General features: G+C 42.4%; 2 protein-coding genes and 1 long non-coding RNA gene across 4 annotated transcripts in view; 2 read left to right on the forward strand and 1 right to left on the reverse strand.

The window, feature by feature from the left end:
* The window catches only part of SLC9A3 (solute carrier family 9 member A3), a gene marked incomplete at its 3' end in the record, with an annotated part of 53,699 nt that extends 48,828 nt beyond the window's left edge, over positions 1-4,871 (forward strand). The window contains exon 16 of one of the 2 annotated variants that reach the window (XM_084509375.1): positions 131-4,871. In XM_084509375.1, coding sequence (XP_084365501.1) covers positions 131-708 — 578 coding nt within the window. The remainder of the gene's footprint in view (positions 1-130) is intronic. The other variant, XM_084509376.1, reaches the window with a different exon arrangement.
* LOC311431628 lies at positions 3,726-13,562 on the reverse strand. Its single transcript, XR_014689551.1, has 3 exons — positions 13,471-13,562; positions 9,550-9,730; positions 3,726-4,962 (listed from the first exon to the last, which is right to left on the reverse strand). It is a non-coding gene; the product is annotated as an uncharacterized lncRNA (long non-coding RNA).
* A 667-nt stretch (positions 13,563-14,229) lies between these two features.
* On the forward strand, positions 14,230-24,288 carry LRRC14B (leucine rich repeat containing 14B). The gene is made up of 2 exons (XM_084510935.1): positions 14,230-15,137; positions 22,953-24,288. Exons 1-2 carry the CDS (start codon positions 14,233-14,235, stop codon positions 23,596-23,598), a joined length of 1,551 nt encoding a protein of 516 aa, XP_084367061.1. The 5' UTR covers positions 14,230-14,232; the 3' UTR covers positions 23,599-24,288.
* Positions 24,289-26,040: the final 1,752 nt, after the last annotated feature.

The raw sequence follows: 26,040 nt of genomic DNA on the forward strand, positions 1-26,040 counted from the left end.
CTTTAATCAGACTTTTGTAAGAATAGCCAAAACCAAAGCCCAATAGCCAGCACAGTAATATAGAAAGTGTATACCTACAATTTAATGTGTATTTAATTCAATTTAATGTGTATTTAATTGTATTCTTTAGGTGATATGGACCATGATGTTGAAATGACAGAATACTCCTCCTCAGATGACAAATTGCCTTCTTATGCATCTGACCAACTAAACGAAAACCAAAGTGTTTCAGAGACTCCCCACCACTTCTTTCCATCCTGTCTTCAAATGCCTTGGACACATAACTATTATTCCCTGGAAAACAGAGGGAATATATCTCTTTCTACTGTCTCTGAGTATATAGGTTCTTGTGACCCAAGCATACCTGATCTCTTCTGGGAAGCAGGTACAGATTCAAATAACAAGGAGACGGTAAACTCAGGTTATGGTTCCGAAGTTAGCTACAAATCAGAGAATTCACAAGAAGAGAATTCTCTACTTATACCTGAAGGGCTGGAAGACTCTTACATGAAGGAGCCCCAAGAGAAGCAAATTTTGCTTGATGTACAAGGAAATTACAGATCTGCAGCAGCCAGGCGTGTACAAAGTCGACGTTCTTTTCACAGGCCAAAACCTCTGCAACACCCTAAGCTTCAGAAACTAGCATCTCTTCCAACATCTTGCCATGTCCCTCCACATTCTTTGGAACAAGAGGAAACACAGCTGTGAGCCAGGATTTATCTGAAAGGAGGAGATGAGAGAGAATAAGCTGAATAAAGGGCTTCTGTAAAAATAGAGAGCAACCTATTGGTTGGTTCATGGGGCCTAGAATGGTTGCTGTAGAATGGTTTCAGATGGAAAGATGGAAAGGAAGTGGCATCCCGTGATACCAGAAACACTGGAGCTTTGCTGCTGCATTTACATTTTTAAGTCCTTGTTCATATTGAAAGGGTGCGTAAAGAAGGGAAAATATGCTTCATTATTTTCCATGTAGACTGTTACAAAAAAAAAATAAATATTATTTTTGGAGGGCTAAAGCAAGAAGCTTTTCAAATGGTAATTATTTTTTTAACATAGAAATAGTTTATTATGCCATATACTCCCAGTAAATACATTTATTAATGAAATAGGCTGCATTTGTTGCTTCAGTAATGGAATTCAATATTTATGATGTATGAAACTAATGTAGGAGAAGTCAATGGCTAGCCTCTTGCCTGCTAAGTCTACTCTGACTGAATGGATCAGTGCCTTTTATAAGTGCAATCTAAAGAAAAAATATTTTACTGCTCTTGAATATTTGTGTTACTAAGTAGCTGCGTGATATAGACTCTGGTGGAAATCTTTGCAGGGAAGGGGAAGCCCTGGCATCTTGATATTCAGTCAAGGCCTCCAAGATGGCCATTTCCATCATTTACCATCATTTCCTGTACTCAGTAAATTTGGACTGAAAGAACGTCTAGAAATTGTTCAGAATTTTAGCTTGTGTGGTCACAAGCAACTCATTTCACATTCTTAATTAAGCTGCTCTACCTAAAATAGCCTCACTCAGATGGAATTTTAAATATTTTTCGTTTGTCCTGGTGCTTTGGAAGACAACTTCCAAATACACTGTTAAATTATCTTGTAAATTTATGTATGAGCCACTTACTATAACTGGTTGGGATAATGGCCTCTCAGATGCTATTTTTTGTTTTGCCATGAGGGTTAGTGCCATGATGACTCAGGATATTTGTGTTTTAAAGTACTGTACAGAGGTAGTTTGGCTACATCTGTTTGTTAGGATCTTTTTTTTCCTTCCACATTTCTGTTAAATGACAGTAGTTAAGATTGCACTAGACTCCTAGTGTGTATGAATCTGACTTTAAATTGTTTTGAAGCCAGCTGGAGACATCAGTGAAAGTCAACTCAGATGAAGACTCAATAAAAACTAAAACTCTGAGACTTGTCGTGTATGTATAATGATACATGCTGTCCTGCTTCTGGCAAAGGCCTTTGGTCTATCTGCACTTCACCCTGATTGACTCCAGTCCTGAAACTCTGGTTTGAAATGTTCAGTGGTTTAAGTTACAAAGTTTCTGTGACATCAACAGGAGATGGGTACTTAACTATTTCTGTGAACCTAATGTGTATCTTATACCTATTTAATATGAATGTAAACTATTTGTAAATGAGATAAATCAGTTTCAGGAAGGCATCTGAATTACTAAACACTGGATCCAGCAGAAGCTTTCTTTGGTAAATTTTATTTTATCATTGGGAATTAGTGGTTGCTTCACTCTACCTACCAAGATTTTGAAAGGTTCTCTGGTTGATTCTGTGTCAGATGTCCAATTACAGATTTACACAGACACACAAAAGAGTGGAGAAATGTGTGAAAAATCGGGTCTATTTTTTTTTATTATTTTTTTGTATTCTTTGCTAATATTGCCAGTTAGGCTAGTAAAAATTGCAGAGGTGCAATGGCAGTTGTCACATATAAGCCTAGATACATAACCTATGCTTTTAGAGACATGATTTAGAGTACTGGTTCTTTTGATATCAAACTACAAACAGCTTTTTTTAATGTGGTCATCCTGGGAGCTGATACAAATCAGTGTCCCTAATTGAAAATCTCCATTTCCCAGAGCTAGTCTTGTCAACAAGGGTCATGAGATATAAGATTGTCACCAGTAGGGGTGTTAATTTTATAATTCCATAATGTAAATACATTTTCTGTGAACTGAGTGCATATGCACGTACTATTTTGGTGAAGTACTTTAATGCTGTTCCAGATATTATAATTGGAACAAGTATTGGAATTTTAGTGATCAGCACAGACACATAATAACACCATGAATGATCCCAGATATTAGCACTTAGAAAGTGCAATGTGCCAAAATCTAACCTCCAGTCTCATAGCATAATGTTGAAGTCCAACACCAAATTTGGCAAGATGCTGGTGAGGTATTGGCTTTAACAAAATACTTTCATTTCTTATTGCTGTTTGTGGTACAGAGGTCGTTGCTGTCTTGCAGTCAGAAGACTGGACTGTGTTTTCTGCACGCTTGTTAGAGTACTCCTAGTCTATTCATGCACAGGCTACCTCAATAAATCATTTGTAAATCCTGATCAGTAGATGTGAGTTTTCACCAGATAAGTTTTGCACACACAAGTGTATGCAGTTTTAAAAATGAAGGATTTTAAGATTTTTCATGTTTTTGTATACTCTTACAATAAACAAGAGGATCAGTAGCACTATGGTGTTTACAAAGCAGTCTCTGTGAGGAGTCAGTAGGATCCTGTTTTCTTTTAAGAGGGCTGTGGGCTGTAGGAGTTTTCACAAAACAAACAATATACCATTTCTTAACAACAGAAGAAATGGAAAGGCACTATACACGAAGTGCTCTCCATTGACTTCCAAAAGCCTTAAACCTTGTGCATATTATAAAAGGCAGTGTCACCACAGTTGAACAGATGAAGGATAAAATGGACAATGACTTTCCCTGGAATGGTTTGCATAATTTATGAAGCTCTTATGACTCTGGAAGATGTTTTCTAGTACAGTTGCCTCTAATTTAAAGTTTTGGTTGGCATAGTTTCTCAGTTTGAGATGCGATAAAAAAAGTCTCACGTTCCCAGTTTGTACACTGGGAAAATAACTCTCAGCTAGAATATAATAGATTATTCTAAATTATTATTATTATTTTTTTTTTCCCAAGGCAAGTGCTCTCAATGTTTACTAGGGATTGCAATTTTTTGCAAAATCCTCAGAGCTTCTTAGCCTTCAAAAGTACATGTGGATCAAATGTAGTATTATTAAGGGTAACAAAAATGAATGCAGTTCTTTTCCTAGGAACACACTGATTTGTGAAGTCTGTCTGTTTTCCATACCATTGCTATAGAAGGTTGAATGGACTTCACCACAGACATTTTGGGCATCATTGCTGTTGGTTTTGTTCTCTTCCTTGTTCCTCAATTGTAATCTTCCACTTTCTGTCTGTGGTAGATGGCATTATGTTGATAAAGAAATTCTGGTCTCAGCAGCTTACATATAAGAAAAACATATAAGTGCATAAGAAAGTATATATAAGAAAAGCAGGTTATAGGACTTCATCACCTGTCTCACATTTTTTTTCTGTACTCTTTCTATGTATTTTCATACTTCATTACATGTCCCGAGGGTACAAGTTTTTGCTTGCTTCTTCAGTGTACTCCATCACAGCAACATTTATTTAGAGCTGCTGAGGATCTGTGTGTATTACCTTATTTTTTCATCATGTGAGATAGCAGTTAATTAGATTGGAATGTTCAGTTGGCAAATCAGTTCACCTTCGGTGAGGATAATTCAGTTCTTGCTGAGCATTCCTTGCTGAAAAGTGTCTAGATTTGTGTTTGTGTGTGTGTTTCTCTGTCAAAGAAAGTCAAGTTGGGAATTCCACAGTTACTATTTATTTAACTTGTAACTTTGTTCCACCTTGTTGTAAAAAGATGAAGTGCAGAAATATTTGATATCTTTTCTATATTTTTCTCCATGTACAGGATTATTTTTAACAATGTTCATTATGCTGCATTATTACATAGCAATGTTAAAAAAAGGTATGACCTGCATTCAGATAAATTCTGTCTCTCTGAGCTGTGAAGAATAGTTATATGAAATTAAGTTTTACAAATATATGGTCTAACCAGAGATTTATGTAACAAAGTTTGTAAAATAATCATGTGCCTTAAATTGTCACTCTTTTGAGTGCTGCTGTTTGGAGATTTTTGTGTGTACTTTCCAAGAGGTGTCAATTTACTGCATATATTTTTAAATAAGACAAGTTGTTCTGCTAATGTGCCCTTTCAGAAATATTTTAATAGTATATCATAATGAGAAGTTTGGCAATAAATTGTACCATTTTGGTGGAATCACACTGCTTTTGCAAGACTCATTTATTCAGCACATTTAGAGAAGGCTTTCCATACAAGACTTCTGATAAAATGGACTGTTTGAATTTCTGTCCCCTGAAATAAGAAAAGAGAAAAAAAAAAGGGTGATAATATGCTTTTGATAATTCATGCTATTTATAAAACTCAAATAATTAAAAGCAGCAACAGAGGTTTTAGAAGATATCCTGACTACTATAATACCTTTGAGTCCTAACTAAAACGAAGTCAATGACTTTATAAAGTGAATATTTCCATCCTTAAAACAGAAGGGTCTGTGCTTTGTCTATATATATATATATACTAATTTTGCCATTACAACAACACTATAACTACACATTATATATATATATATATATATATATAAGGATATATAGCATCTCATAACATTCTTTCAATGCAAAGATTCAAGCCACCTTTCTGGGTTCTCTTTTATTGTTCAATGCTTTTTCAAACATCTGTTAGCAAGCCAGCTTGATTTCCTACACAGAAACTAAGGAAACTTAATCTAAGTTATTTTGTATTGCATGAGGTGAATTTCCCTGAAGGCTCTGTGAATGCAGTGAAAATTACCATTTCTACTGCCATCTCTACAACATCTACTACCATTTCTACAACATCTGCTGCCGTTAGGATGTTTCCATACTTGACATTACTTTGTATAAGTATCCTACCAGTATAGGGGTGAAAAAATATCTTCTTCTAAATCAGGTATAATCTAATGGAAATAAATACTTAGTGGAATTAAATAAACATTGCTTCATTGGTATGGATCTTTTTAATCTCTATTAAAAAGAATTGCACAGATGACCAAACCATGTGCTAATAAACATTTGCTTCTACAAATTGGGTCAAAAAAGACATAAAGTGAAGCTCAGTCAACAATGGCCTCCTTTTGCCTATCTAGAGTTAAAACTATGCATGCCTAGGGAGTTTACAATACTCTTTCTTACTCTGAAGTCCTAACCACAACTGAGGTTCAAGCTTCCTTACCAATATTACACCCCACTCAAGAGGTATGGAAAGGGAAGATTGGAAAACAGCAGGCTTTCAGTGAATTACATTTGATACTTTTATGAATCCTAGTTATATCACTTCTGCCTCACAAAGCAGTTTCTTCTCACAGGCTGGCTAGGTGATGTGACAAACAAAACACTTACTTCTACCTACTACAGGTGAGCTGGTTGGTCTGCAATACCTCTGTCAAGGACAGTCTGGAACACATAATCATCCAAAGTTGCTCTTAGAGCTACCGTCTTCTGTTGTTTGCAAACCTAAAGCCCTTTATTTTCATGCATTTACCACTTAATTATTTAGATAGTAATAGATCCTTAGATAGATCAAATGATTGAATAAATGGCCAAATCCTGCCATCCAATAAAACATAGTGCACCTGAAATGACAGCATCTGAGTACAGAACCGAATGCACATATAGAATTGAACTATCTACTTCCAAAAAAGTGAGCATTTACTCTCAATGGCCTAGGCTATCATAGTAATTTTCATAAAAGAATGACTGACTAGACGGAATATCATGCTAGGCTCTGGGGAACTAAAGCTTTATTTATTGGATCGTTGGAGAAAATAAGACCCAGAAATTTCATCACTACTCTGGGTTATTCCTATTTTTCACACCAAAAGTGATTATATAAAGGCTCTGTTAAAATTTTCTGGTTATGTAAGGTAGGCAGTTATGTATAACTAAAAGTATGCCTTCCTGCTAAATAAAGCCATGCTAGGGCATGAACTGGAGCACTGAACCTATGATCATTACCTTTGCATAATTCTTATTTTATTATTAGATTCTGTTAAGAGAAATCCAATTAGCTTTGTCTGAGACAACACCTGAGTGCAGTTTAGGGGATTATTTGCTCCAGGGAGTTTTGCTCATTATTTGCTCATAGGCAGTGTGGATGACCCTCTTGCTGGACTGTTGCTTTACATGATCCTCAACAGTATTCCGGAAGGCCTTGTGCTGTCATATTTCCATAATTACTACACACACAGGGTTTTCTATATAAATATAATTTCCCATGGCCTTTGAAGTAGATTTTTCATCACTCAAGGGTAAATAAATGAGTGTGAATGCCTGAACAGAGACATATAAGCTCAACGCTCTTTCCGACTGTCTAGAAACTAGCAAAGGCTGTGCTCAAAACAGCCCCTCAGGCCAATGTTAAACATTGGGTTCTCTGACATCTCTCATGCATGACCTAGTGTTCTTCAGGAGTTCCACTTGCTTGTTATAATGTAGACTCGCAGAACTCCTGATCCCAAAGAAAGAGACAGGCTGGCATTTCTGTGACTTGTCATACAGGACTCCATACAGCAGCCTTCCATCTCCAATGCTTTGCTGCAACATGACAGGATCCATCAGTGAGAAGGGCATATCTCACATACCTTATAGCTCACTCAGGGATAGTGACTGTGTGGTTATTGATTCATTTGCAAGTTCTGCCTAGTCCTGTTGTTCCCATGATGGTCCTGCTTCAGAGTAGACTGCTTCATCCACTTCTTCCTCCCTCCCCTTCTTAATAGAAGTTTCTTCCCTTACTAAATGAGCTGATTTCTTATCCATTATCACCTCTAAAATATAGAGTTGACTGATACTGGCATGGGTTGGTTCTCTGGTTCAGCTGCAGGGACCATCACAGTGGTTGGATGAGATCCAGAGGTATTTTCCTCTTCAGGGTGCTGAATAGTGTTGAATAGCGTTTGATAGGCACAGGCCAGACCCCAGCACAATGTGGTGACCTGTAAACATCTTGCATTGCCAAGATTGGGGCATACATTTTTAAAACATTCTATCATTTTTTTAGGATTCCACATTTGTTCATGGTTGAATTTCAAAATCATTGGAGGTGACAATCATGATAGATACCTGCCCACATCCTCTCACACACCTTGCCACTCATGCCTGCCTCAGGCACCCATCCTGCCTCAGGGTGGGTGTCTGGTCTCCGGTATTTATCTGATGGTATTTTTAGGTAGTTGTTTAACATTAGACAAACAGAAACACATTCAGCAGACGTAGCAATAGAATCACGCTGGTAAAACTATTGTAACTTGCCTGGAGTAAAGAATGTAACAGTTTCCAGGACAAGGTCCCTGAAGTGCAAGAATGATGAAAATACTCTGTACAAATATCAGATTAAGTTCACGGTCAGTGTAACGCACATGAATAACTGTCAAAACCATAAACTAATTTAGGCCATCCTCCAGAGGTAACAAAGAGCAAGACAGGAATTAAGAAAAACAACTCTGAAAACATAAAACAACACTGTGAACAAATAAATCAACATTATGACCAGCAACCATTAAACTAATATAATGCTTATAACAAATCTTGTTTTAACATGCTCTAGTTGGTCTGTCATTATCTCAACCCTTCAGGCCCCATGATGGGTGCCAAAAGATATGTTGTGGTTTAATCCAGCAGGAAGCTAAGCCTGGTTGTGTGCCATTCCACTCACTCCCTCCACAATGGGATGGAGAAATGAGTCAGGAAAAAAGGTAAAATTTGTGGGTTGAGATAACGACAGTTTAATAGGACAGAAAAGGGAGAGAAAATATTAATAGTGTTGATAAAGGAATATACAAAACAAGTGATGCACAGTGGAATTGCTCACTACCTGCAGACTGATTCTCATCCCCGAGCAGCAGCCACCCTCCCATCTGAAATGTTTTATTAACAGATAGGCCAAACATTTACTACGTTTAGTTACATAGAAGAAAGTCTAGAAACTTTGTGTCTCTGGTACTACTTTGCTCATACTCACTAATTAGTCAGCCTTATCTGTAGGACCATACAGAATTGTATCCTGGATGGGGGGTGGAGGGCAAGATAACCCAGGCCTGGAGGATGTGTCTGAAAAGATTAGGTGAGGAACTCATGGCATGCATAGGTCCTTGGATACTTAAATGACTTTTCTTAATATGCATGCCTAAGTTGAAACAATAAGATAAGAATGAATGAGATGGCCTGAGCAAGTGTAAGAACTGGGTTCAACCATCCAACATAGTGCGGAAAACTACCACCATCAGAAGACCCCAAAAGACCACCAGTAGAAACAAATGTGCATGCATCAGGGACGTGATTCTGTGATTCTGTGATTTACATACTTTAATGAGTTCCAAGAACTAGTATGAATAAGTTAATTATCTCTTTGAAATTTAATCAATACGTGTGTTTTGATCATATGTAACCCCTGTAACTTGAACAATTCATTGTGCACGCTAGGTGGAGTGATCCTCTGTGCAGCTGGCATTGCAATGTCTGCTTTCAAAAATTCCAAATTGAGTCTTAGAAAATTTCTTTGACTGACATTTATGGTATCACTAGCACCCATATAAAGAAAATGTTCACTGTAAAACCCTGAACACATTCAGGAAATTATGGCTTTGTTTTTACTTCATTTTAAATATGCCATTTTTATCTTAAGTCACCCTAATGCAGTCACTGATGTAAAACAAATGCCAAAATAGAAGGAGGTTAATTAATTATCATATGAAGGAAAATGCTATAGAAATCCCACAAACCTTTAAGACACTTTCCACAGGGCATAATAGGTGTGTGTGTGAGGGGGAGGGGGGAGGGGGGAAGAAAGGGGACAGGTGAAAACGGCAAACAAACAAGTGTTGTGTTTTCCAGACAAAGATCTTACATTCTGCTTAAAGGGTGTCTTTAGGATGAAGCGATTATAAATGTATTTGCCTGATTTTGTAACTGGGAAGACACAGCTTGCTTCAGGAGGGGGTGTTTTTTAAGGAAACTTCTTGAGAAGCCCACATTGCCTGCAGGTCTTCTTTTTTCTCAAGCAGGCTCCATTGCAGATCACATGAATTCTGTGGGTTGAGGAAGATAAGAAAAGGAAATCCAAGAATATCCATTTTTTTGGCTTGTGTGTGTATGTGTGTGTGTGTATAAAGCTTAATTTATTTCTTCCCAGCTCCTGATTTTATTTTCATGTTTCAGTTTTACCTCTTGCAGCTGTTCTGATGTTTGATATTAACAGAATAGTAGGTTTTTGTTTTTTTTTTTTTTTTTTTTTGGTAACTATTTTTAATTGATATTTAAAACTTGTAGATAGCTGGCTGAAATGAAATGTTGTTCATTAATTCTTCCAAGGTTTTAAAGAAGATTGGAGCATCTCCTAAGGGAGAGACAAAACTGGTAGGGAGATATTGGAGAGAAAATGCCCGAGACAGTCAAAGACTGGAAATGCTTACACAAGATTAAGCTTGACTCTGCCAATCATTTTAAAGAGCCAACCTATGCAAAAATGGGACAAGTCTGCACACTAGGTCAAGGATAGAAAGTAAGATCTACTTATCCTAGATAGGTTTCTCTTGTACTCAGCTAGCTCTTTTAGACCTTGCTCCAGGCTTTCTAATACAAATGTATGATGATACATTTACGAATGATACTGCTGATTTTTTGAGGGTACTAAAAGAAAACTCCTCATTTAATGTACATGGCATATGTATGCAGTGTGGCAGGTTAACTCTGGTTGGCCACCAGATGTCTGCCAAGCCGTCCTACCACTGTCTCACTCCCTGTCTTCAGCAGAACAGCAGGAGAACATGAAATGTCAACAAACAAAAAACAAACAAACAAAAACAAAGCCAAAACCAAACCAAACCAAAAACAAACAAACAAACAAAAAACTTGTGGGTTGAGATAAAAGCAAATTAATGAAAGAAAAACAAAGCCACAGTTGGAAGCAAAGGAAAAACATATTCTCTAGTATACATCTTCAGCCAAAATCCAACCATTTCCAGGAAAGCAGAGCTTCAGTTTGTGTATTAGTTGCTTCAGAAGACAAATGCTTTCATAATCATAGAATCGTTAAGGTTGGAAAAGACCTCCAAGATCATCGAGTCCAACCACCCCCCTGCCACCAATATCAGCCACTAAACCATATCCCTAAGCACCATGTCCAACATTTCTTTAAACACTCAGAGACAGTGACACCACCATCTTCCTGGGCAACCCGTTCCAATGCCTGACTACTCTTTCTGAGAAGAAATGTCTCCTCATTTCCAAACTAAACCTCCCCTGGCGAAACTTGAGGCCATTCCCTCTAGTCCTATCACTAATTATCTGGGAGAAGAGGCTGACCTCCAGCTCCACACAACCTCCTTTCAGGTAGTTAGAGAGCAATAAGGTCTTCCCTGATCTTACTCTTCTCCAGACTAAACAACCCCAGTTCCCTCAGCCACTCCTCACAGGACTTGTGTTCCAGGCCCTTCACCAGCTTCGTAGTCCTTCTCTGGACACGTTCCAGGGCTTCGATGTCCTTGTAGTGAGGAGCCCAAAACTGAACACAGTACTTAAAGTGAGGCCTAATCACAGCAGAGTATAGGGGGACAATAATTTCCCTGGTCCTTCTGGCTACACTGTTTCTGATACAAGCCAGGATGCCCTTGGCCTTGTTGGCCACCTGGGCATACTTCTGGCTCACATTCAAGTGAGCACCACCAGTTCCCTTTCTTCTGTACAGCTTTCAAGCAACTCTGCCCCACGCCTGTAGGTTGCATGCAACTACATTCTGAGTTATTTTATTTTATTTTATTTTATTTTATTTTATTTTATTTTATTTTATTTTATTTTATTTTATTTTATTTTATTTTATTTTATTTTATTTTATTTTATTTTATTTTATTATTAGGAAGATAAGTAGATCTGATTCATATACATGGCAGAAAAGGAACTGGAGCCATTCATTCTGTATTAGACCAAGGATAGCATGCTAGTTGACATGGATCCAAAGCAGATATAGTCTACTGAATACTACACAACATATACACAGACAACACAATACTTCTTTCTTTATTCCAGTCGTCAGCAATGACCCATATTAACACTCCTAGCCAGCCAGCTATGAAAACAAGAGCACTGCCTCCAAGTTGTTCCACGTCAAGCTTGGCATACATTGTCTGGGTTAGTTCAGAGCTGTCTTGAAAAGGAACACTTTTCTAGAAATGGGAAAATTTCCTCGTCAAGAAATTTTCTATTCTAAGGCACAAATTACAAGCCTTGTTTAACACAAGAGGGCATTGATATTATGTCTAAGAAGGAAGATAGTGCTTAGAAATGCTTTTTCTGTACAATCCATGGGCAGAGAAAATGTGATACGGTTAACTCCTTTGCCAAAAAGGAGTTTTTTGGCAAACTTTACCTCTGCAACATCTATTTGTAAGGGTAGTCCAGTGGAAAGCTTATGCATACCCACTTGTTAAAATCATAGAATGGTTTTGGAAGGGGCCTTTAAAGTCCATCTAGTTCCAACCCCCCTGCCATGGGCAGGGACACCTTCCACTAGACTAGGTTGCTCAAAGCCCCATCCAACCTGGCCTAGAACACTTCCAGGGAAGGGGGCATCCACAGCTTCTCTGGGTAACCTGTTCCAGTGCCTCACCACTTTCATGGTGAACAATTTCTTCCTTATATCTAATTTAAATCTTTCTTTTTTTAAAAAACAAACAAACAACACATAAACAACATTACCCCCTGTCCTATCACTACACTACCTTACGAAGGGTCTCTCCCCATCTTTCCTCTAGGTCCCCTTTATGTACAGAAAGGCTACTATAAGATCTCCCCAGAGCCTTCTCTTTTCTAAGCTAAATAACCCCAATTCTCTCAGCCTGTCTTCATAGGAGTTGCTCCAGTTCTCTGACCATCTTCATGGCTCACCTCTAGACATTCATGTAAGCCACCTTCTTATTTCATTTGAATGTTCAGAATTTCATGGATCACTGTCATTCTCATGCAGCACCTCACGTTGGGAGATGCTTATAGAAATATGAAACAATGTGATATCATAGTTAATACCTATTATCTAACATTAAGCAGAGCTATGCATTTTTACCTGTGTTCTATGATTCATCTATGTTAGATATGTCCATGGCAGATGTTTCAAGTACTTCATTTTAAACAATGATGTTTGCACCAAAGAGGAAAAAAGTGCAAATGCAATTCTGATTTGATAGTCTTGGACTGGATCAAATTGTTCAAAATATGGAAGGTTGACAGACTTTCTGGGTGTATGTAAGAAGGAGATGTACACAGGGGAATTAGTCTGCCACTGGAGGCAAATAAAACCTATACCACTGCTCTGTTGCCTCTCTCTTCCCAAGCCCATCAGCAGCTGCCTAGAGAAAGATTCATAAGAGCTGTTCCTTCTTAGGAGCTTTCAGAGAATAAGGGGTGCATTGTCTCTATCTTTCTGATTGCAGAGACCAGCAATGACAACTCCAGAATCTAGACTGAACTTTAGTCATTGTGTTTGTTACACAGTTTTAAACTCCTTTCTTCTCCTACTTTCATTTTGTAGTAAATCAGTCCTGTATGTTCTTTTCCCTTTGTTATGCCACAGAAATATCTTTGCAAACTTAAACCTCTGAATTCTGTTTTTACATGACAATACCAAGGTTGAAGGAAAGAAAACTCATCTCTGCTATTATCAACAGATAACAGATTTAAAATATTTTCCCATTCAGTATTCCAATTAAATCATTTCTCAGAAAACTAGAAAGAAAAGACCATCAGTTGCAGAAAGTAACAGCAATAGAATGTTTACCTGGAAACTGAGAAAGTTTTAAATTTGTGCTCTATCTTTTCTTCTTGTCTTGCACTTAACCCTCAGTCTCTCATCAAAGGGAAGTGTCCTGGTCACCTAGGCTTTGAGCTCCTCTATAGTCTCTTGTATTTTCCACTGGAGCCACTACATTTAACTATTTGTTGCTGAGTAGGACGGGCAAAAGGGAGGGATGTTTTGTATCTCAGTGACTAGCACCTCAGTCTTTCCTTATGGCTATGGTTTTGAAAAAGAACCTCTATGCTAATTCTTAGAAATCTTCCACCTTGAAGTCAGTATGTGAATCCCCAGGATACTGTGGTTTTATTCATCTTAGCATAGCATCTTTCATGAAAGAAAGTGGAACAAAGATCACATTATGTATTTATGTTGGAACCCTGAATGCTTTTTTTGTATGTCGTAGGAAAGATATAAAACTATTCTCACGTATGTGTGCTGTCCTGATTTACTGTTATGGCTGGGCAGTGGTCTATGCTTAGTTGAGTTAGCTTTGTTATAAATATGTGGATTTCAGATGGTTAATGCTCTCAGAATAAAGATCTCATAGAAGTTAACTGCTGCAGAATAAGCGTAACAGGTCCAAAATAGAAAGTAGAGGATCAGCATGTGACTGTTCATTTCACCTTCCCAACAAGGCTTCCCTAAGTAGCAAGCAGCAGCTGCAGTTAAAAATAGAAGGTGATAAGCAACTATGATCTTTAGTTAAACACAGAAGTCACCCTTCATAACAGCAAGAAAGCAACAATGAAGTCTCTCCGATTCCTTAGCGCTGAAGCATTCGTGTCAAATGCAGAGTTTGCAAGGAAGAGTCTCAGCAGTGTTGCCCATAATCTTTTTCCTCTTCTTTTTAAAGCAAGCTATTTATTAGAGCAAGGGGAAGTGATTCATGACTTGGTAAAGAACTGGCCACTTGTCGACTTTAACATGGGAAAACTTCTGGGAACTACTATGGACTACCAGGAAGACCTGAGCCACAGAACATGCTCAGTGTGCTTGGAAAGCTGTCTTACAGGGCTGAGAGACTATGTCCTGCATCATCCTTCTCCCTATGTGAAAAGGTTGAAACTAGTGGACCTGACAGGTATAAAAGATGTTGAAGTTCAATTTTGTGACTGTAAGAAGCCAATGGGGAGGTGGGCCAGGACAGAGCTGCTCTCTAAGCTTTGTTTAGAACTGCTGGTTCACCTGCAACAAATGCAATGCAAGCCATGCACCTTTAAAATCAGTATTGATGTGCTAGTTGACTTGTTTGTTACAGAACGCAACTATGAGCTGGTAGTGCAGGCCCTGTTGCAGAAATGTTATTGTCCACTGAAGATCTGCTGTGTTGCATTCAGAGCTGACAACTTAGCTTTGCAGAAATTCTTCTATATCATAAAGCTCACTGACCCCTCTTTGTTGCGCAAACTGGAAGTAGTTCACAATGTTCGCCTGGAAATGGAACACTTGGAAATACTCTTCAACAGCATCCACTTCCCTCTGCTGATGTCCTTGACCCTGCCAGCACGAACATTTAATGTGCTGAGACACACAGCTACAGATGAACTGATGCTTACCACCATTGGAGAAAAGATGGGTGAAATGACACAACTGACTGAGCTGAGTCTGGCTTTTTCTATACTCACAGGAAGAATACAGAAACTGCTCAGGTAACTCGGTCATCCTGCTTTCAGCCAAAATGTAAAGAACAGTCATTAGTGCCATCAGCAATTTGAGAACCTTGTAGAATAAGGGAATTGCGTGTATCTCAGGGTTTTTTGTGAGAAAGAACAGCAGGAAGCTAGGGAAGAGTATTTTGGGGGGAGAAGTGGAAGTCAGTATATTGTCTAATGCATGTAGAAAACCTGACTTTCTTATTAGTCTTTCACAACCCATCTAATGAGTATGGGAATATTTTCTTGGCTGCCGACATAAGAGAGGAACATACCAGGACATCTTTGGTTTGCCCCATTCCTGAGCTTGTATCTCAGCTTGGGCTGGCCTTCAATACAAGACTTAAAGCATATTCAAAGTGTTTTTGAGGCCTCTAGTGATTTTTTTTTCCTTTAAAAAGTAGGTTGTAAATATAGTTTCCATAAATACTTTATATTCAGATATGCAGGAAGCTATTTCAAATGGGCAGAGGAGCAGGGGATCGTGGCAATGCAGGTAGTTCCCTACATCAAGGCCTCTCAAGGCAGCCAAGGGAACTGCCAGGACCCTGTAGCCCTCATGAGAGTGGCTGATGAGGCTTGGGTGGAGCCAGGAGCACCCCTCTGTTGTACAAAGGCAGCCCTCAGTGAGAGACCAGAGCTCGGCAAGTCAGTCAGGTCATGGTGGGTTGGTTTGTGCAGCAGTTCATACAGGAGGGACAATCAGGCTGGGCAGAGTATCCCTCCCCACTCAGGGGACAGGCTCACCTATCATCTGTATCCCAGACATCCCAGCAAACCCCGCCATGGTCTCCACCAGGCAGAAAGCTCTCAACAAAAAGACTATGGCAACCCAGACCAACTGCCATCCCCAAAATGTGGCTGTTCAGGTCTCCGGCTGCAGGGGGTGCCTGAGCCTGTTGCTGCCCTCTGAGGGTGGCAGAGATAACACCTGCATTACGTGTGCAGGTGAAGGATCTGATCAGCCTGGTGGCAGAGCTCAAGGAAGAGATGGAGAGATTAAGGACCATCACAGAGTGTGTGCAGGAGTTAGACTGGTGGAGCAACTCCCTGAAAGGCCTGCAAGAAAGGCACCAGTGTGATACACCCCAAACAGTCATGGACCCCTTGTAGCTGTTGGGCAGAGGGAGGGTACCTAAGAGATGAAGAGGAATAGAAATGGGTCCCTGCTCGGCATTGCAAGCAAGCCTCCTCCCTACCTGCCTCACCTCCCTTAAAAGGTTTGAGGCTCTGGAGCTTGAGGTAAGGATGTAGGGGAAAATCCACCCAGGAGGTTCTCTAGGACATGGAAGTCAACCCCATGCCTCAAGACTTCCTCCACCAAGAAGGAAAGAAGGATATTAATTGTAGGTGACTCCCTTCTCAGGGGAACAGAGGGCCCCATATGTCAGCCAGATTCTACCTGTAGGGAAGTCTGCTGCCTCCCTGGGGCCCAGGTCAAGGACATTCCTAGCCTGGTTCACTCCTCTGATTTTTATCCCTTACTGATAATTCAGGCTGGCAGCAATGAAATCGCTGAAAAAAGCCTGAAGGCTATCAAAAGGGACTTCAGGGGATTGAGGCGGTTACTGGATGGAGCGGTGTTTTCCTTTATCCCTTCAGTGGCAGAGAGAGATACTGAAAGGACCTGGAAAGCCCACCTGATAAATACATGGCTGGGAGGCTGGTGCCATCACAGGAATTTTGTTGTTAGTTTGTTGTTGTTGTTTTTTTTTGACCATGGGGAGGTTTACTTAGCACCCGGCCTGATAGCTGCCCAGGTACCCAGCCAGTTTTTAACCCAACGAAGCATACACTAGTCCAAGTCATGAGCAGCCAGTTTCTTCAGGAGAGTGCTGTGGGAAATGGTGTCAAAAGCCTTACTGAAGTCAAGGTAGACCACATCCACAGCCTTTCCCTCATCCACTAAACACATGACTTTGTCACAGAAGGAGATCAGGTTAGTCAAGCAGGACCTGGCTTTCATAAACCCATGCTGACTGGGCCTGGTTGCCTGGTCGCCCTGCAAGAGCCACATGATGACACTCAAGACAATCTTCTCTGGTACTGAAGTCAAACTAAGAGGCCTAGAGTTTCTCGGGTCTACCCTCCATCCCTTCTTGTAGATGGGCATCCCATTTGCTAGCTGCCAGTTGACTGGGACCTCGATAGCCAGGTCTGCTGATAAATGATGGAAAGAGGCTTAGTCAGCTCTTCCACCAGTTCCCTCCGTACCCTTGGGTGGATCCTATCTGGCCACATCAATTTGCATGCATCTAAGTGCTCTATCAGGTCACCAGCCATTTCCTCATGGATTATGAGGGCCACATTCTGCTCCCCATCTCCTTCCACCAGCTCAGGATACTGGGTACCCAGAGAACAACTGGTCTTACCACTAAAGACTGAGGCAAAAAAGGCATTAAGCACCTCCGCCTTTTCCTCATCTCTCGTCACTAAGTTTCCCCCTGCATCCAGTAAAGGATGGAGATTCTCCTTAGTCCTCCTTTCCGTGTTTATGTATTTATAAAAACATTTTCTGTTATCTTTAGCAGCAGTAGCTAGATTAAGCTCCATATGAGCTTTGGCCTTTCTAATTTTGTCCCTGCACAGCCTAACAACATCCTTATAGTCCTCCCAAGTGGCCCGCCCTCTTTTCCAAAGGTCATAAACCCTCTTTTTTTTCCTAAGCTCTAGCCACATTTCTCTGTTCAGCCAGGCCAGTCTTCTACTGCGTCAGCTTGTCTTTGGGCAGGTGGGGACAGACCACTCCCAGGCCTTTAAGATTTCCTTCTTGAAGACTACCCAGCCTTCCTGGACTTCTCTGTCCTTCAGAACTGCCTCCCATGGGACTCTGCCAACCAGTGTCCTGAACAGCTCAGTCTGCCCTCCAGAAGTCCAAGAAAGTGGTTTTACTGATACCCCGCCTGACTTCACAACCTTTCAGGTCCCTGACCCGGGCCCAAGGGAGGCAGCAGACTTCCCTACAGGTAGGGTCAGGCTGACGTATAGGGCCCTCTGTTCCCCTGAGCAGGGAGTTGCCTACAATGATCACCCTTCTTTCTTTCTTAGTGGAGGCAGTCTTGAGGTGTGGAGTTGACTTCCTCGCCCTAGACATTCTCCTGGGTAGACTTTCCACCTCATCCTCGCCCACCAGTCTCTCAAGCTCCAAGATGTCCAACCTGTTGTGAAAGGGCACCTCGGAAGGCGAGGATGGTAGGGAGGGGGGTTCCCTGTGACACTGAGCAGGGACCTGTTTCCATTCCTCTCCATCTCCTAGGTCCTCTCCCTCTGCTCCACAGTGACAGGGCAGAGGGTCCACCACTGCTCGGGGTGTCTCACCCCAGTGCCTTTCCTTCAGGCCCTGCAGGGAGTTGCTCCACAAGTCTAATTCCCTCTCACACTCCCTGATAGCCCTCAATCTCTCCACCTCCTCCTTGAGCTCTGCCACCAGGCTGACCAGGTCATCCACCTGCTCACGCCTCACACACACGGTGTCCCTGCCGCCCTCAGATGGCAGCAACAGGCTCAGGCGCTCCCTGCACCCAGAGACCTGAACTGCCACATTTTGGAGTGGGCACTCAGACTGGGTCGCCACAGACTTTCTAGAAAGAGCTTTCTGCCTAGTGTAGACCATGGCGGTTTAGCTACAGGTAGACAGATGGTAGATGAGCTGTTCTTCTGAGCAGGGAGGAAAGCTCTGCCCCGTCTGAGCGCACCCTACCCTGACTGAGGCACCAGACCCTGTTTGCCCATCCTGGCCACCGCAATCCCTAGGGGCTGTGTTTAAACGGCCAGGGAGGGGGTGCTCCTGGTTCCGCCCGCACCTCATCAGCCTCCCTGGCGGCTCCCTCAGATGCCTTGAGTGGCCTCGATGCCGGGAAGCAAACCCTGCCTGTCCCGATCCCCCGCTCCGCTGCAGAATGCATCTGCCCCGGAGCCGAGCGCCTCAGCTGCAAAATGGCGGCAACGCCCTCTTGGGTATTTCAAAACATACAGCAGAGACAAAATTGAAATAAAACCTGATGTTTTGCTAGAATTCTGATTGGCTTTCATCTTGGAATGAATCCTTCCTTAAAGGATATGATAAAAACCTCTTGAATGGTAACAGCTTTCTAAAAGAAGTCATCAATGCTTTCATGGTAGTAGTGATCTGATATTAATTCAGCAAATAATGGAACCTGACAGAATATAACATAATACATATAACATAACGAGACTTTAGTGGGCTGGGTCGGTTAGTGGATGGAGCGGGAGTGCAGGTGGTGTTTTCATCCATCCCTACGGTGGCAGGGAGGGGTACAGAGAGGACATGGAAAGCCCACCTGTTAAACACGTGGCTCTGGGGCTGGTGCCAACGCAGAAATCTTGGGTTTTTCAACCATGGGGCACTTTACTCGGCACTTGGCCTGATGGCCGCAGACGGGTCCCTATCTTTTAGGGGAAAAAGGATCCTGGGCCAGGAGCTGGCGGGGCTCATTGAGAGGGCTTTAAACTAGGTAGGAAGGGGGATGGGGCTGAAGCTAGGATTGTTGGGGCTGTGCCAGGGGGAGCAATGACAAGGCTGGAGGATAAGGCAATGACCCAGCTGAAGTGCATCTACACCAATGCATGCAGCATGGGTAACAAACAGGAGGAGCTGGAAGCCATCGTGCAGCAGGCAGGCTATGACTTGGTTGCCATCACGGAGACGTGGTGGGACCAGTCTTATGACTGGAGTGCTGCAATGCCTGGCTATAAGCTCTTCAGAAGGGACAGGCAGCACAGAAGGGGTGGTGGTGTGGCTCTCTATATTAGAGAGTCTTTCGAGGTTGTAGAACTCGAGGCTGGGAACGACAAGGTCGAGTCCCTTTGGGTTAGGATCGGCAGGGACAACAAGGCTAGTGTCCTGGTTGGGGTCTGCTATAGACCGCCGAACCAGGATGAGGAGATGGATGAGGAATTCTACAGGCAGCTGACAGAAGTTGCGAAATCTTCAGCGCTTGTTCTCATGGGGGACTTCAACTTCCCTGACATATCCTGGAAGCACAACACAGCCCTGAGAAAGCAGTCTAGGAGGTTTCTGGAGAGTGTGGAAGATAGCTTCCTGATGCAGCTGGTTAGTGAACCTACCAGGGGTGGTGCCCCGCTAGACCTTCTCTTCACAAACAGAGAAGGACTGGTGGAGGATGTGATTGTCGGGAGCTGTCTTGGGCAGAGTGACCACGAAATGGTGGAGTTCACTATTCTTGGCGAGGCCAGGAAGGGGACCAGTAAAACCGCTGTATTGGACTTTCGGAGGGCTGACTTTGAGCTGCTCAGGACACTAGTTGGTGGAGTCCCTTGGGAGGCGGTTCTGAAGGGCAGAGGGGTCCAGGAAGGCTGGGCGCTCTTCAAGAGGGAAATCTTAATGGTGCAGGAAAGGTCTGTCCCCACGTGCCCAAAGACGAGCTGGCGGGGAAGACCACCCTGGCTCAACAGAGAATTGTGGCTTGATCTTAGGAGAAAAAAGAGGGTTTATAATCTTTGGAAAAGTGGGCAGGCCACTAGGGAGGACTTTAAGGATGTAGCGAGGCTGTGCAGGGATAAAATTAGGAAAGCCAAAGTTCATCTGGAGCTCAATCTGGCTACTGCCGTTAAAGATAACAAAAAACGTTTCTATAAATACATTAACACAAAAAGGAGGACTAAGGAGAATCTCCATCCTTTACTGGATGCGGGGGGAAACTTAGTTACAAGAGATGAGGAAAAGGCGGAGGTGCTCAATGCCTTCTTTGCCTCAGTCTTTAGCGGCAATACCGGTTTTTCTCTGGATACCCAGTACCCTGAGCTGGTGGAAGGGGATGGGAAGCAGGATGCGGCCCTCACTATCCATGAAGAACTGGTTTGTGATCTGCTACGGCACTTGGATGTGCACAAGTCGATGGGGCCGGATGGGATCCACCCGAGGGTACTGAGGGAACTGGCAGAGGAGCTGGCCAAGCCACTGTCCATCATTTATCAGCAGTCCTGGTGATCGGGGGAGGTCCCAGTTGACTGGCGGCTAGCAAATGTGATGACCATCTACAAGAAGGGACGGAGGGCAGACCCGGGAAACTACAGGCCTGTCAGTTTGACCTCAGTGCCAGGAAAGCTCATGGAGCAGATCCTCCTGAGAGTCATCACACAGCACTTGCAGGGCAAGCAGGCGATCAGGCCCAGTCAGCATGGGTTTCTGAAAGGCAGATCCTGCTTGACGAACCTGATCTCCTTCTATGACAAAGTGACGCACTGGGTGGATGAGGGAAAGGCTGTGGATGTGGTCTACCTTGACTTCAGCAAGGCTTTTGACACCGTCTCCCACAGCATTCTCCTCAAGAAACTGGCTGCTCTTGGCTTGGACTGGCGCACGATTTGTTGGGTTAGAAACTGGCTGGATAGCCGGGCCCAAAGAGTCGTGGTGAATGGAGTCAAGTCCAGTTGGAGGCCAGTCACTAGTGGCGTCCCCCAGGGCTCGGTGCTGGGGCCGGTCCTCTTTAATATCTTCATCGATGATCTGGACGAGGGCATCGAGTGCACCCTCAGTAAGTTCGCAGATGACACCAAGTTAGGTGCGTGTGTCGATCTGCTTGAGGGTAGGAAAGCTCTGCAGGAGGATCTGGATAGGCTGCACCGATGGGCTGAGGTCAACTGCATGAAGTTCAACAAGGTCAAGTGCCGGGTCCTGCACCTGGGGCGCAATAACCCCAAGCAGAGCTACAGGCTGGGAGAGGAATGGTTGGAGAGCTGCCAGGCAGAGAAGGACCTGGGAGTGATGGTGGATAGTCAGCTGAATATGAGCCAGCAGTGTGCTCAGGTGGCCAAGAAGGCCAATGGCATCCTGGCTTGTATCAGAAACAGTGTGGCCAGCAGGGCTGGGGAGGTGATCGTCCCCCTGTACTCAGCTCTGGTGAGGCCACACCTCGAGTACTGTGTTCAGTTTTGGGCCCCTCACTACAAGAAGGACATCGAGGTGCTTGAGTGGGTGCAGAGAAGGGCGACAAAGCTGGTGAGGGGCCTGGAGAACAAGTCCTACGAGGAGCGGCTGAGGGAGCTGGGCTTGTTCAGCCTGGAGAAAAGGAGGCTCAGGGGCGACCTTATCGCTCTCTATAGGTACCTCAAGGGAGGCTGTAGCGAGGTGGGGGTTGGTCTGTTCTCCCACGTGCCTGGTGACAGGACGAGGGGGAATGGGCTTAAGTTGAGCCAGGGGAGTTTTAGGTTGGATGTTAGGAAGAACTTCTTTACTGAAAGGGTTGTGAGGCATTAGAACAGGCTGCCCAGGGAAGTGGTGGAGTCACCATCCCTGGAAGTCTTCAAAAGACGTTTAGATGTAGAGCTTAGGGATATGGTTTAGTGGGGACTGTTAGCATTAGGTCAGAGGTTGGACTCGATGATCTTGAGGTCTCTTCCAACCTAGAAATTCTGTGTGATTCTGTAATTCTGTGATTCTGTGATAATATACACATAGTATGTTACCTAATTAATGCCCTCTAAACCAAAGCAGTTTGAGTCAACCAGCTCGGCACTGTGATCTAGTGGTTGGCACACTGCCCATGGCAGGGAGGATGGAGGTAGATGATCTTTAAACTCCATTCCAACCCAAGGCATTCTGAGTCCTGTAAGGTAGGAGATAATTTACAGAACTGATTGCAGGAGCAAAATATACTTGTCATTGTTGGAACATGCTTCTGTTTCTCAAACGAGACTAATAAAATAAAGAATGTGGCATATGGCTGCATTCATAATGTGAATAGTTGTGTGAAAATTTGTGAATGTAGCTTTTCAATGTTTTATGGAATATTTATTTATTTATTTATTTATTTATTTTTAATTCTGCAGCCCACTAAAAACTCCGCTGAAGATGCTGGATGTTTCTAACTGCTCATTGAACCATGATGATATGGCCTATTTAGCCAATAGCTTCCATTCTTATCACTTGGAAGTCCTGGACCTGAGTGGGCATGATATACCTGGCCTTTACCCATCAACATTCTTCAAACTTCTTAGCCATTCCTCTTCAGTGCTTAGGAGTCTTATCTTGGAGGACTGTAATATCCAAGATAGTCATGTCAACATGCTGATTTTAGGCTTAAGCCCTTGTCATAAATTACAGGACTTTAAATTTCTTGGAAACCCACTGTCATCTGAAGCACTTAAACACCTTTTCACATTTCTCTGTGAATTGCCAATGCTAAAAAATGTGGAGTTTCCAGTTCCAATGGACTGTTACCCTATTGGCATCAGCTACCCAATTGATGATGCCAGTCTCTGCAGATTTGATCACCAAAAATATGAAAAAATAGCAGAGGAGCTTAATCTCATTTTACTCCAAGGAAATCGGGAGGATGTGAAGGCTTCAACTCCACTCTTTGGCAGTTATGATGCAGCTGTTCAGGAGACAAATGAAGAATTGGGAGCCTATTTGATTATGTCCTTTAAGGAGACTTTAGAAAAGTTCACTGCTTCTCTTAGCAAAATGAATTAAAGGTATAACACAGTGGTGATCAGACATTCTGCCGAATCAGAAGCTAGTTTAGTCTTTAATGGAAATGTGGCTTTCATTGATCAGTTTTGAGTTTTCTTTAATTTCTTTAATTTCTGGACTGAATTTACTTCTGTTTTAATATCTTCTGCTCATCTGAGGTATTTTAATTATGCTATTTCATACCACTTACATAAAATACTGCTTCATCTCAAAAGAAGGGAAGATCCTTAATAGCTTATCTTTTTACACAAAAGCACTTAAGCACTTTGTTTCTTAGTAAAACAAGAGGTGTCTAAGCTTGGCTGACTTCTACAGTTTTCTCTGATTTGGCAGTGAGGCTTACAGCCCAACAGAAAAGAAGAGTGACATTTATTTGGCAAGCCCCTATGCAAGAAATGTATTTGAGTGAGTGTACACAGCATCCCAGACCCCTCAACAAACTGTATTAGAATGTGGATAAAGTGGCTAATGGAGTGTCAGAATGCAGCAGTAGGGCCACAAAAACACATCTAGGGAACGTACTATAAAAGAGGAGGAAACTCTGGGCAAGTGTCATAGTCTACTCAACTTCTCGCCTGTAACTCTGCAGATGGGCCAAAGAGAAAGATACTAGCAAATCTTATGTATCATCATCTGATTTGAGACATCTGCTGAAAGCCTGTCAACTCTATCAGAATCCAAACTGGAGACTTGGTTATCTTCTATTTTGGGAAGGGAAGAGAAGGGAAGGGAAGGGAAGGGAAGGGAAGGGAAGGGAAGGGAAGGGAAGGGAAGGGAAGGGAAGGGAAGGGAAGGGAAGGGAAGGGAAGGGAAGGGAAGGGAAGGGAAGGGAAGGGAAGGGAAGGGAAGGGAAGGGAAGGGAAGGGAAGGGAAGGGAAGGGAAGGGAAGGGAAGGGAAGGGAAGGGAAGGGAAGGGAAGGGAAGGGAAGGGAAGGGAAGGGAAGGGAAGGGAAGGGAAGGGAAGGGAAGGGAAGGGAAGGGAAGGGAAGGGAAGGGAAGGGAAGGGAAGGGAAGGGAAGATGCTTGGTTCCACGACCAGCAGTCTGCCATTAAATAGAGAACTATATACTCCATTAGTTCTTGAAAACTTGGCACAGAAAAAGAATGTTTGGCAGGAGTTTAAGTATCATAATATTAAAGATCATTATTAGGATAATAAAGGCAGCCTACTGGAAATACTACTGGATCTTATCAACTGAGAGTGAGGAAGAAATGTTCTTGTAGGCAGTGCTGGCTTATGAAGCCTCCTGTTCATCTACATTAAGATTATGCAAGCAGCTTCTAACCTAGCTTCAAACAAACAAACAAACAAAGAGTGAGCACTGTGCAGAACTTACAAGTTCCACAGCATACATTTAAATGAATTTTGGATGTCTTCTAAGCTTATGCTCTTCAATATATTTTATTGATTAAACACATGATGATAAAATGTAAAATGGAAAGTGAATTGACATGACCATTTATGTTTACAAAGTGCTAGAAAAAGCTATAAGAAGTCTTAGATGCCAAGCTGTACATTCATGATTTAGAAAATGCCAGAACTGGTTTCCACATGGTCTAGCTTATAATTACGTAGAGTTACATGTGCAACCTTGTCTTTGCCTCCTTCTGGCCTCTTGTATGAGGACTGACAGCTATCTAGGCAACTAACTCTTACACTTTCCCTTCCTCTGATCTTGCCCTTCCTTCTATCCTAGACTTGACCCATCTTTTTTCAGCCAGACGTAGGTAGTTTGAATTTTGCTAGGCCAAGGACCTGCTGCAATGAGTGGAGGATTGGCACTTCCTGTTGCTGGGAGAGACCATGCCATTTACATTAGGTGCAAACCCCTGTGTAGTGATTACTCCATGCTGGCAGCAGGACCAGCTAACATGCTGTGTCTGGAGCTGAAGACTGACTATTTTAAAAGCATATTGTGCTCCAAGAGTAAGTCCTTGCCTGTTTCAGTGCACACAAAATAGCTTGTTCATAGATCCTCTTTTTTTGGAACATTTAGATGCCTTATGAGAACTGCTGCCTATACAGCTGTCTCTCTTTGCTTTCTCCTTGACTAAAGCCAGTCCTGGTCCACTTTTTAAATTTTATTTCCTCTTTCTTCTGCTTCCCACAAACTCCTGCCTGTCTTCCATTTTTCAGTGGCACACACCCTATGCTGTCAATTTATGTCTCTCAGGGCCAGGAGAAGGATGTAGAGACAATGGTTTTAGTTTAGTTTAGTTTAATTTTAGTGTGATGCCTATTTCAAATCTTTTCTTTGAGGCTGCAGTACCTTGCTTTAAAGAAGTGGTGCACATACATCACTGCATGCAGAGTAGCTATGATTGGAGCACATGGTTCCATGTGTCCAGTGCATTTGGATCCTGTTCCTGTGAAGCCAGCTGCTTTCCAGAAGCACGTAGACATTTTCAAAGCTTTGTGATCTTCTAAAATGCACTTTGATA

The sequence above is a fragment of the Aythya ferina genome, assembly GCF_964211825.1.
Source record: "Aythya ferina genome assembly, chromosome: 2".
NCBI classification, from domain to species: Eukaryota; Metazoa; Chordata; class Aves; order Anseriformes; family Anatidae; genus Aythya; species Aythya ferina.